This window comes from Oryzias latipes, chromosome 11 (genome assembly GCF_053564925.1).
Source record: "Oryzias latipes strain Hd-rR chromosome 11, Olatipes_Hd-rR_3.1".
Lineage (NCBI taxonomy): Eukaryota > Metazoa > Chordata > Actinopteri > Beloniformes > Adrianichthyidae > Oryzias > Oryzias latipes.
In genome coordinates, this window is record NC_136247.1 from 23,739,129 (window position 1) to 23,752,442 (window position 13,314).

General features: G+C 41.5%; 1 protein-coding gene across 5 annotated transcripts in view; it reads left to right on the top strand.

Moving 5' to 3' along the window:
- The window catches only part of rbms3 (RNA binding motif, single stranded interacting protein), a 365,348-nt gene that overhangs the window by 270,765 nt on the left and 81,269 nt on the right, over positions 1–13,314 (top strand). For all 5 annotated transcript variants that reach the window (XM_011480740.4, XM_011480741.4, XM_023959618.2 and 2 more), the window contains one exon: positions 2,912–3,069. In XM_011480740.4, the coding sequence (XP_011479042.1) occupies positions 2,912–3,069 (158 nt within the window). The remainder of the gene's footprint in view (positions 1–2,911; positions 3,070–13,314) is intronic.

The window sequence follows — 13,314 nt, forward strand, 5'->3', positions numbered from 1 at the left end:
TTCAAAACAAAAAGCTTTTTTTCTGATTTATTTTTAAAGCTTGCCATAAATGTCGTACGATTCTTTTTTTCACTAAAACTTTTCCTGAGATTTTATCCATATTGCCCCTTTTTTTTTTGGATTAAACCAAGAATCCGTTGCACTTCCATAACAAGGCCATCGTTCTTGGCTGGAGAAAGGGAGTTTGTCCCCTCCCGGAGTGCTCCTGCGCCCAGGGGGAGGAGTTAAGGTTTCTTCACTGCACCAGTCCGTTGTGGTGAAGAGAGAGCTGAGCCAGAAAGCAAAGCTCTCAATTTACCGATTGATCTTCGTTCCAATACTCTATACCCTATGGTCATGAGGTCTGGATCATGACCCAAAGATCCAGGTCCCGAATTCAAGCGGCTTCCTCAAAATGATGGCTGGGCGCTCCCTTAGTGATAGGGGGAGGAGCTCTGTAGTTTGGAGTAGAGCCGCTGCTCCTCCACATCAGGGGGAGCCAGTTGAGGTGGCCACTGGAGAGACTTCCCACTGGAGAGACTTCCCACTGGAGAGACTTCCCACTGGAGAGACTTCCCACTGGAGAGACTTCCCACTGGAGAGACTTCCCACTGGAGAGACTTCCCACTGGAGAGACTTCCCACTGGAGAGACTTCCCACTGGAGAGACTTCCCACTGGAGAGACTTCCCACTGGAGAGACTTCCCACTGGAGAGACTTCCCACTGGAGAGACTTCCCACTGGAGAGACTTCCCACTGGAGAGACTTCCCACTGGAGAGACTTCCCACTGGAGAGGGTTCCCAGGCCTGGGAAAGTCTCGGGGGTCCCCCCAGAGGATCTGGAAGAAGTAGCTGGGCCGAGGGAAGTCTGGGCATCTTTGCTTAGACTGCTACCACACTGACCCAGTGCCGGATGATGGATGGATGGATGGATGGATGGATGGATGGATGGATGGATGGATGGATGGATGGATGGATGGATGGATGGATGGATGGATGGATGGATGGATGGATGGATGGATGGATGGATGGATGGATGGATGGATGGATAGATGGATAAACAGCATATAACTTTTACAAAACATTGACATGCCTGAAAATGTCTGATTACTTTATTTGAAGTTTAGTTTCCATCTTTTCGGCAGCTCACTAAATTATCAGCATTTCTTGCATTTATTTAAATAAAAGTCATTTTGTTGTGGGGTTTCGAACATTGAGTAGTTCTTCAAAACGCCACCGCCGTCAGAGTCCAATCACACAGCTGTTTTGACAGTATATAAAACCCCGAAAAAGCTTCAAGATGCGTTCGGATGTGATGTGGAATTTGTGTCCCACCATTGAAACCCATTGGGGTAAAACAAAATGTCATTATCCAATCAGCTTTATTCGTTTCTAAGACTTTAAGTTTGAGTTCAATATGTAGCTCGTCCTGAAATATTTAGCCTTTCTGTTATCTTGACATAGCCAGCAGTTTTACTTCTGTTAGAGTAAAAGTCTCCAAACAGAATATTCTTTAGTGCTGGCGGGAATCTGTCAGGATTGTTTTTTTTATTTTTCCTTTAGGTCTTATTAAGGGGAAGAAGAAAAAAAAGATTTCATTTTTACTCTAATGACAAGAAAAAATGAAGAGAACAACATTTAGAACAGCAAATCAAATTTTGTTGTTACTTTATATCAGTGCTCCCTTTACAGTCTCTTTAAAGACCCAATCCAATGAAAATGCTGTTTTACGTGTTTTTAACATGATCTTGTAGCAGATCTCATATATAAAGAAAATTACGATTAAAATTGCATTTCTAAGTATTTCTTTGTTCATAACCCAAATATGATAACAGATCATATTTGTGAAATCAGTTGGGCGGGGTCAAAAGCTCCCTCCTCCGCTCCATTCTGATGCATCACTTGTAGACGTGTAGATCCATGAACGCCTTTGTTTTCTTCGTCTCAGCTGGAATCTGGATCCAAACTGTACGACTGAAAAGCTTCAACATTACTAGCTGTTTTTGTCGCACCGCTAATGTTAAGTCAGGGGTTTATACAAACGGGAGAGCCAGTGAGCCGAGAGTTCTCAGGAACGTGGAGGGGAAGTGGGGCGGTCCCACCCATCACTCAGGGGGGAATTTCTGATGAACTCCTGCCGCTCTGCAGAAATTATGTTCTGGAAAACGACGCAGGTTTTTAGATTTTGGCTAAAAACCACATCATGATAACCAAAAGAAAACCTGGAAACGCTTTGAAAACAGAACAGAAGATGATCAGAGTGAGACTTTAACACTCATCACTGTCACACTACGTTTATCGGTTCAAGATAGTAGTAAAGGCATCTCTTCTATTTATATAAATATGTTTTATTGGCAGTGCAGTTTTTTTTACTGATATGACCCTTTTGTACAGATTTAAAAATGAGCGGTGTACTATTTATGTACAGAACTTTACAAAAAGTTTCAAATGAATTCATTGGTAGTAGGAGAATGAATGACTCTGGTCCTCTGACTGGATGAGTCATTTACTACCTGGAGGAAGAATTGATTCAATGTGATTTAAAAGGTGTATTTTTGTGCCTCCAGCATCATGATTCTTAATTAGTATTATGGATTACATTTTGCGCTTAATATGGCAGGGTGACTTGCTCTAAACATCCATACATGCCCATTTCTGTGACTTTGAGTGTCTGGCTCAGACGCTGATGGACTGGTGAGCTGTCTCAGGCGGCGTGGGAGCTCGCCGCACGCCCCGTCCGATACCCCCAACTCTGATTTATTCTAGCCATATGGCATTAGGCCAACAAGTTTCTCTCAGAGGCCAAATTCCATGTGACCAAATCAAAAGTTTGCCGTGTTACAAAATGACTTGTGATGCAAACCTGATGGAAATCTCACATCTCTGGGAATACATGTCGTTTTTTAAAGTTCCTCTTTCATTTCCCATTATAGCAACAAGAGCAGGACCCCACCAACCTGTACATCTCCAATCTGCCAGTGTCCATGGATGAGCAGGAGCTGGAAAACATGCTCAAACCCCTGGGACACGTTATCTCCACAAGGATACTGAGGGATGCCAATGGAGTCAGCAGAGGAGTGGGCTTTGCCAGGTAAAAAGAATCATTAAACATTTGACCTGTTTTATTTTGCTGCCTTAATTTCCACATTCATGGTCGAAATAATTTTCTTACAAACTCTGGACTACTTTTTAAGTTGGGAGGAGATTTTGGCAGATAGTTGAACCTCTGATTAGGTCAGTGAACAGCAGCTCTACACCCCAAACAGAGAGTTTGAGGGGTCACCCATGATCTCGTCACTCACCGTGTTCTATGGAAGGAGCTCTGGCAATAAGGGCTCTGAGCCCCTACTGAGGGGCGTCTGTACAACCAGAGCAAGAGTTTGGTTTGTGTTTTATGCAGTAGGTCGTTCCTGTTACCAGTAGGGATGGGTACTGAAACTTTGTGCGTGTTTGGATGTGGTACTAGCGGTAACGTATAAAAATACACATTTTTGAATATTTTAAGGATTTCTTTTTATTCTAATGTCTGTGTGGTTTTGAATGCAAGCAGTTGGCTGCTTTTCAATTTCCTCCAGGAATAATGAAGCTTCTATTCTATTCTATTCTGTTCTGTTCTATTTTGGTGCCTAATTTTGGCATTTCTTTTGAGACACATCAATCACTTGTATTCTGTACAATTCTAGCCAATTATTTTCCCCTTCCAGCCTGATATATGGCTGGGTGAGGCTGTGAGGGTGGGCGGAGCTTAAGCCAAACTGCTGAGGGCGAATCGCGTAAAAGTTGGTCTCTTCTTCACACCGATAGATTCAAATGCAGCAGGTTGATGGATTACAGTGGCTTGTACAAAGCCCAAAAAGGGGGGGGGGGGGTGTTGTTTTTAAGTTTTTCTTTTGGCATTTTTCTCTTGGACATAAATAAAGAAAATTAAGTTTAAAATTTCTTCTTCTTTTTTTGTAAATTTGTGGATCAAGTGAAAATGAGAAATTGTGAAAAAAATAAGATTGTATTTGTGATGAGGAAAATACGCTGGGCGGGGCAACAAGCTCCCTGCTCCGCTCCATTCTCATGCATCCACTTGTTGATGACTCAAAGGTGAATTTCTAATAAAGTCCTGCTGCTCTGCAGAAACTATGTCCTAGAAAACGACACAGGTTTTTAGATTATGACTGAATACAAAATTATGGTAATTAAACAATCCACCTTGAAAATAGATCAAGAAGAATAGATGCAAATCATGCATTTAAATGACATATATCCCCTTTTTAAAAGACTTTCTAAACCTATTATTGGTTTGCTTCTGCTAGTGTCCTGTGTCCTAACAGCAGTGCATTTGCAGACATGACTGCTGCTGTGTTTCCAAGGCAAAAGGCAAAGTCCATGACTGCACAGTTTTTTTCTTTTTTTACTTAGAAAACTTTCCACTTCAGCTTGTTAATCCCCCAAAGTCATAAACTGTTCCGTCCTTGTCCTCGACAGCAGCCACCAGACTTTCAATCCTCTCCGCACTTCTCTCCCTGTTTACCCAGAGGAGGCCGCTGACGGCCGCCATCTTGCAGGGATTTTTCCTTAATCACCTGCTCCGGCAGACGTCCCCTCGTATTCCCCGCTCTATTATCGGAGGTTAAAGCAGGACAGACGAGCACAAGCGCACACACACACACACACAAACAAGGCTTTTGTACACAAAAATGGCCATATGCGCAGACGGCGTCAACACTTTCGACAGGCACACTCCCACCTCTTGTGCAGACCAGCAAGCAGAGCGAAGCCTGCAGCCTCTTTAAGCCGCATGCAGAAGAGGCGGACAGGTGAGAGGGAGTCCGAAAAGACGGGATATGTGCGTGGTTAGAAATAAAAAGTATTTGACACGTTTGGTAGAAGAAGGAAACCTCCCAAATGAAACAACCTGACTGGTGTTTCTGAAATGCAAAGCTCCCATTGGCTGTGTGGACAGACAGGCAGCTGCTGAAGGCTGGACCGTGAGGGGCATTAAGGAGAGTAAACTGAGCTAAGTGTTTGTGGGCTGATCCATTACTGTTATCAGAGGCCATTACTGTGGGCCCGGCACTAATCATTGCAGACAGCAGCACCTGATGCCATTAAGCAGCAGCAGCAGCAGCACACAGAAGCCCAGCCTGCCTCTCTGTCTACCTGCATGGCCAACGCTCCAGCCCACTGGTTTCCACAGAAGCCTGGCTGACCAACACACAGCCTGGCTGGTCTGCTTTTGGTTTCCTCCATCCCATCATCCTGATTTACAAGCTCTCTGCCAGGCTACTTTCTGTTTATGGCTGTGTTGAAAAGAAAGGATAAAGAACTGAGTAGTGTTTTGAGTAGGTTGAATAGAAACGGTACAGAAAAGCTTAAAAGTGGTGAACAAGAATAGTTCCAGTCATCATGTCTTTGGAAAGGATTCTGATGATGATGATTCATGTGTGGTTGTTGGACAGAAACCACACATTACCTCAAAAATGATCTCAAAACAGCTTTTCTCTTGATGATTGGATTCATAATTGCATAAATCACCATTTACCCCGAGACTGTTAACGCCTTAGTCATGACTGTCCTCATGGGTGGATACGGACCCCATGCGGGCAAAAAGTAGACTTACCTGTTGACTGGAAATGTTCACGAACTTTTTTTCTGTGTTCATGCTGCGAGCCACAGGTCGTAGAGAATACTTATACAAAACGTAAGGGTGAAGTAGGTCAGACGCAGGAACATTGTACCCGATTTGCAAGGAGTCCGTTAGTGCTGTCCACGTGATACGTGTGCGCTCTCTTCGTGTAGCCTGTTAGAAATGAGGAAATTAGACAATCAGAGTGGAGTTTGTGTGGACATCCTATCGCCACTTAAGTGCCATGTGCATAACCACCTGAGAGAGGCGTAAAGGCCCCGCATGACAACATCACCCTTAAGTCATAAGTGCATGAAACTTCCATTAGCCGTACAAATACTTCATGATACACTTACCACTTACAACCATTTTCATGACACCCATTGAGGTGGCTGTACAAGCCTTAACCCCTGTTCTATCCTAGGCGCTTTGACATTGGGAGTTGGGTCATCTAGACCCACCAGACAGTGCTCTGAACCTTTTTTCTTCAATGATTTGTGATCTTCACTGGTGTCCATGGATTACATGAAATCTTTCCACCTTTCTCCACCTTTGTCATGGTAGGGAGAACACGTCAATGTAAGGGTGGGGTCATCTAAGATAGCACAAGGGTTAAGTAAACTGCGAGACACACCTGCGGTCCTCTTACCATGTGGCCGCTCTTCTCTACGAACCTCCAAGGACCAACCAGACCTGCAGACTTTGTTGGTGAATAAGACATAAGCTTGAATGAAACCAAGAAATAAATACGCCTCCAAAGCTGAAATGGAGCTATTATATGCAAATTTGCATGTCTTTACTGAGATTCAGATATGTGAGGGTGTGTGTATATACGCTTGTTGATCATTATGTAAATGTAGGCTCAACATATTCAGTTTTTGTTCATTTTAAAGGTATAAAAAAACAATAAACTTTACAAATCTGAATAAGATATCAATGTCACAAATGAGGGCCAGCTGCTACAATGATAAGTAAACCTTTAGTTTGACTTTTTTTCACTCTATGCTGTAACTCGCAATAATGGATACGAGTAACATACAGCTTTATTCAGACAGACTGAATTTCACTATTCGACATGACTGGAAGCATTCTTCTATTTTGCTCTCCTCTATGCATCATCTGAGCTAAATGTTTCTCAATAAGGAATAAACTGCAGACTAAGATATATAGCTAATTTTTTTTGGTGTATGAGTGCACTTTTTTGCATAGTTTGGCCAGAGGCGTGGCTTATACTGTACTTAGGTGCGACTTGTGTATGATTTTTTAATTCTGTATTATATATTTCTTTTTATGCTGCAATTTATAATCAAGAGCGACATAAAGTCCAAAAAATATCTATATTTAAAGTATTGAACTGGCCTTGTAGTCTAACTGGTTTCTATTTGAGAATTGCATTTGAGGCAACAGCACAGCAGGTGTAGCTGCCCTGCTGCTGAGGTGTGAAGCCCCTTAATTCCAGCTTGGCCCAGGCTCAGCTGGTCATCCAATTCACCTTTTTGGTCCTTGGCGACAATTGTCATCCAAGTGGTGCTTAGAGGGAAAGCTTCATAATGACCTGTGTTGGGGAAGCGTCCCCACCGGTGGGGTTTAATCAGTCAGCACACCTCAACAGATGAGGCAGTGGAGCTGAATGGCGAGTTGCTTGGAGAGAGGGGCGGGGGAACACTCTACATTCACCAAGGATGCAGGCTGGCATAGAGGAGGAAGCCCCCTATGCCTTCAGCCAGTGGGGGGGAGAGAAGGCATGTAATTATGCATGCCTCTGCAGCGCTAGCTAACACAGATGAGCTCAAGCACATCCTGGAGCTGAGTGCAGACGGTCCTCCGAGCCAATCTGGAAGATGTGGCAAGAGACATTATGATCTACTAGCACTTTAAAAACATAATTACATTTCAAAATAACTTTGGATTTCCTCATTTTGTTTTAATTGTGTAAAAAATGGACTTACTATATGAGTTTCAGATCGATATAGATGAACCCTGAGCCTGATTAAAAGCTAGATTCTATCTATCCATCTATCTATCTATCTATCTATCTATCTATCTATCCATCTATCCATCTATCCATCTACCCATCTATCCATCTATCCATCTATCCATCTATCCATCTATCCGTCTATCCGTCTATCCGTCTATCCGTCTATCCATCCATCCAGCCATCTGAAAGTTTAGTAAACTTTGAGGTCCGGTACTGAATTTATTGGTTCCACATCCACTCAGTTGTTGAGTGAAACCAGCAATCACCATATGTGGTGTTGACCTTAAGCCTTTGTCACATGCACCCATAAGGGAGGGTTTTGGGGTTATCCTGGGACGTCATGAAACTGGAACGTACCATTGCGTGTGCTAAGTGTATCATAAGGCTAATGGAAGCTGCCTGCACTTAAAGACATCCAGGTAATGCTGTTGCTTGGTGCATGTACGCCACACTCTAGTACAGGCATGTCCAACTGCCTGTTGTGTTTCCTCTGTGTCCCACAGTTGGTTAGATGGGACTGCATTCTCTAAAGACAAAGTATTTTTACGTAACCCTTTCCACTTATTTACACTTTTATGTGTTTAATGCAGTAGATTAAACAGAAAAAGGTGCCCAGACAGTCTGCACCACATCTTCTTAATGGACCATAGAAGTTCTGTCTCCTGAATACTAAATCTTTTGAGCGAAAGATTTTCAGTAAATGGCTCCAGCACAACAACTTTTGCACGTGTGACCAGGCTATTTTATTGTGGAAACTCTTTTACAGTTACAGACGCATTTGTCAACCTCTTCCTAAGATGGACTTTTTTATTATTAAATGCATATACTGTATGTCCTCTAGTATCTGAAAGTTCCGATCCCTATTAGATAAGTACCTAAAAATCATTCACTGTAAATAGGAGCTCGTTGGATGGGAGGCAAATGGGAAAGACAGGTTTTTCAAAGAAAGAGCTGTGAGGAAAAGAAAGGAAGATGTTTAGGGGGATTGTGAGTGATGCGTAAAGAAAGGAATGGACAGGAAGGGAAGGAAATAAGGCCATGGAATGTGAGGAAAAGAGTGGGGGTCATGGTGAAAGATGGAGGAAATAACCAAGGTTGAAAGACAGGGAAGAATGAGAGAGATGTCAAAAAGAAAGCCTGTAGATGGGCTGGGAGTAAGATAGATGAGACAGAGGGAGCGATAAAGAGCTGGGCTTTTTTAAAAAAAACAAGAAGGATGGGCTAGTGATAGAAGAGGGGTGAGAGGCTGATGGGATGATATGAGGAATTCAGGCAAAAAAGAGCATCCAACTTTGGAATGCTGGGAACTTTGTACAATGTTGAATCATGTTATCATAATGGCTTAGCAATTAGTCAAGTTTCAGTTTTTTGTGTTTACCTGAAAGGATTTTACTGAATATATAATTACGTCCACACTACAAAACACAAAATATCACTTTGGTCTAGTTAAAATATCTGATTACACTTGATTAAAGGCCGTGCTTCTCAAGTATTTTTTGCCAGGCCCCCCCTCGGAAAAAGAAAATGTTTTTAATGAGCTGCGTACATGATACATCTGTGAAAATCTCTCCTAAAGACCACAACTTTTCTCACTTTTTCCACATATATTCATGTGTGACCATTTTTCCTCCATGCAATATGCGTAAAATGTATGTAGTGGCTGTGTGACACGACCTTTAGGGAAAGGGGAAAGCTTTATTTGTTTCATAATTTTTCAGACAAATAATTTAAAAATTTGTAATTTTAGTCTTAATTGGAGATTATGGTCTAAAAATATGGACTGTTGTGGCTCTTAAAATAGGAAATATTTGTACAATAAAGTACTTTAACAATATAAAACATTTTTGGCATTTTGTATGTTTATTTTAAGACATTACCTTTCAAATTACCAAAGCAAAATACCTACCAACGAGTGTTTTAAAACTCATTTCAGTCCTAAAAGGGCAGGAAATTACAATTTATCAAAAGGCAAATTTTATTTGTCCCACTGACAGATTTTTTTCACTTTTAGCAAAAGAAAAACATCCTTTATTCTGTATCTTTAATTTATCTTGAGTTGGAGTTCTATGTAGGAGTCCAGGCGTAGGCCTGTTTTTTTACTTTTACTTTTCATTTTCAAAAATTTGTTGTTGTTTTTTTTGTTTTCTGTTTTCGAGATGAAGATCGTTTTAAGTGTCAGTATTAGAAAACGCTGACCCAGAACTGAAGGTGTGTTTGAACTGGTCTGACCTTTGGGTCGCACATCCACCACCCAAATACCTCCGGTGTCAGCTGGGGGGTGTCCGAGCTGACCAGCATTCAGAATGCTGACTGACTTCATGTTGACTTTGGCCAGCATGCAGGTCAAGCCGGCCTCCACCGCCCCCTCCGCCTGCCTCCAGAGAACTGCTATATCCAGCCAGTAAATACAGTAAATAATGGAAGGTATTGATTCCCACATGTGGGATAAGAAAGCAACGAGAGAATTCCTCTAACCCTCAGAGGGGAGCATTTTCAGGAATCCATGCCTTTAAGTGAGCATTAGTGTGTTCATTCAAACAAGAAAGAAGCAACACAACCTTTTTTCATGCATTTGTAATTGCTATAGGTGAGAAGTAATCACAATCTTGTTATTTTTTTAACCAACGTTTTAGATTTTAAAACCTGGTCCTCCTACCAAATGGTTGAGATGCCATTTAATGCTTAACATATAACACAACAAATAAAAAGTCTTGCAAATTGTTCATTTAGAGCTAAATTAACAAAAATTAAATGTCTTATTTTCCAAAAGTAAGCCCCTAAAAGATCAAACAGTTTCTCTCACTAAAGGAAAGTCTTGCACCAAACTTGGAAAACCATGCATTTCTAAATGTTTCATTTTGACAAGACTGCAACAACACAAAATACTCACAATTATTTTGCATGAGATTGAATACTTACAAGACATTTTAGCATTTAGAAACCAAAAGAAGATCTCAACACAGCTCAGGTGTGACGGATCAACGCTAATGTTTCTAAGGCACAACATTCCTATTTTCATGGTTTGACTGAAGTAGATTTGTTGCTACTGGCTACTTGACCTTTGAAAACAAACAACATTAACGAAACAAACCGAACATTCAATTTGTGTGACTGTGCAGCAGCACAAATGTTTTTCCGGCATTGGCCTACATCGCCATCGTCATGAGTCCTGGGGATTTTCTGGTACATGAGCCAGAGGAATGCGCTGTCTTTCACTGTGGAATGTTTTAGAGTCCATTAAGGAACCATAAAACTAAAACTACCATTAACTTCTGTTAATATTAGTTATATTAGCAGTGCTACTTGTGTCATTTAGTTGGAATGACACATATCGATATGGTTTCCATTAGTTTACCCATAGGAGGAGCTAAATTCTTTTACATGGAGGGGCAGAAGACTTTGGAATGGTGGCAAATGAGAACAGCAGAGTGGAAAGACATTACAAATGTAAAACAGTGTTTTATTTCGATGCTTCTTTCAGCATTTAAAAAAGTTTAAGGGCTATTGGCTGTCGCGCACCTAGTTGTGTAAAATGTGGTCTTTAAATTGGACCCAATCCCCTGGGGAAGCGGTGAGCTGTAGACACAGCCGCACTAAGGAACCGTGTGGTGCTGTGACAATATCACAGTAAGTATTTAGATACAAGTTTTTCCATTTATTTTTGCAAGTTGATAAAGAGATTGGGTTATTTATCAGACATAAATGTATTTTCCATGACTTGGGTTCAATAAATTTATTTGAAAGTTGTTCTCGGCTGCGTTTGTATCGTGGCAAATGTAATTTTGGAGTCTATCTATTTTAAAGGGGTGGATTTGGTGCTTATTGGCAAAAGTTATTTACATGGAGAGGCCAACTGGAATTATAAAGAGCACTGAATACAAATGTACAGGTGAACAATGTAATGATATCATCTGGGTTTCTCTAGCTTTGTAGAGATGTCAGTTGGAGTTGAGCTAGGCGCTTCTCTTTGGTTGAGGAGGCAGTTAGAGATGGTATTGTTCAAGATTTGTTTCTGTGAAGAACATAGAAGATGAAGTCCTCATAAAATGAAATTAATTCCACAAGTTTCAAACAATTTAGGCTTTTTCTGTGTCTTGATTTTAACCACCTTTGTACAAACCCATTGCATTTTTGGTCAAAACATTGGCACATGGTTGGTCACTTTTGGGGAGATAGCTATGACTACAAATATGAGGTTGATTTTATTTATTCAATGAGAATATTTCAAATCTGTCAAGAACTGCTGGACTGTGGAAAATCCTGGATGATGAAGACGTCTCCGGAGTGTTATGTTACGTGAAAGAGTTACCCGAGGGAAAGTCTGTCCTAAAAGCAACCATTTTCTCCTTTGTCATTGGAGTAAATCATTCATGTCTTTGGCTCGTGTCTCACGGAAGCAACACAGGAAACGTCTACAGGAAAAAAAAACGACTCAGCCAAAGACCAATATGATTTATAAAATACCTAAAAATATGTAAGGAGGGAGGAAAAAGTGTCTGAACATCTAGATAATGATCCTAAAATCACCCTTTATTTTAACTGCAGGATATTATCCTTAAATATCTTCCTTTCTAAACAAGTTGATGATAAATGACATTGGTAATAGAAGTTGGTTTAAATATAGCACTGGGTCCCTGAATCATGTTCATTTTATTTAGAAACTACTGGTTAAAGATCAAAGAATCTTGTCCAAAATGGGAAACGATGGTTCATCTTTTATTTAGAACACCAGAGGTTCCTCTAAAGAGAACCCAACATCTGCCGTTTATCACATTTTTTTTTACCTTTTTACAAGCAGGATACGAGTTTGTTTGTGTGTGCACGAGCTGCACATCTGTGCAGTTAGAGCACTGAAAAGCTTTGTGGGTTCTGATGTAATCTTTGTCTGACATGAGGGTCTACGGGCTTGTGATGTAAAAGATCAGAGCCCCCCTCTCCCCCCACGCCACCGGCCAGCTGCTCAGCCTGATCACAGTCTTTGATCCGGCGGCAGAGGGAGTGGAACCACGTATGCCGGGTTCCTGCATGTTCCCCCTGTCTCACAGTAAATCTCAACATCTGTGCAGCCTTATACTGAAGAAAGTCTTCCCCTAAACCTCTACATTGATCTTTGGTCTTTTCTAGTTTGCGCATACAGTCCTGCATAACTGCGCTTTTCCCCAAAGCTCCAAATTTTACCAAAGACATGCAGACAGAGTTGCTGCTCAGGGAAAAAGGAAGCATTATCCATCCAAACACCTAACCAACCATTCATCCAGCCCCCCATACCAATTCATCCATCCCTACATACAGCACACATCCAGCCATAGGCCTACTTAACCATCCATCTACCAATCCACCAAGCAATGAACTCAACAGTTCATTCATTCATCCACCCGTTCATCCAAGCACCAACCAACAACCCACCCATCCATTTATCTACAAAGGCACCCACCACTCAACCCATTCATCCATCTATCCATCTACCCATCTATCTACAAAACCACTTACCACTGAAACCATCCAACCATCCATCCAACCATCTTCCCCACCTTTCATCTACCTATGCATCTATACACAAATCCATTTACCTATAAACCCATCTGTTCAACCATCCATCCATCCAACCAAGCATCTATCCAATGATTCATCCACCCATCCATCTATCTACAAAGCCACCCACCACTTGACCCATCCAACCATTCATCCATCCATCCAAGCATCTTTCCAACCGTCATCTACCTATGCATCTATGTACTAAT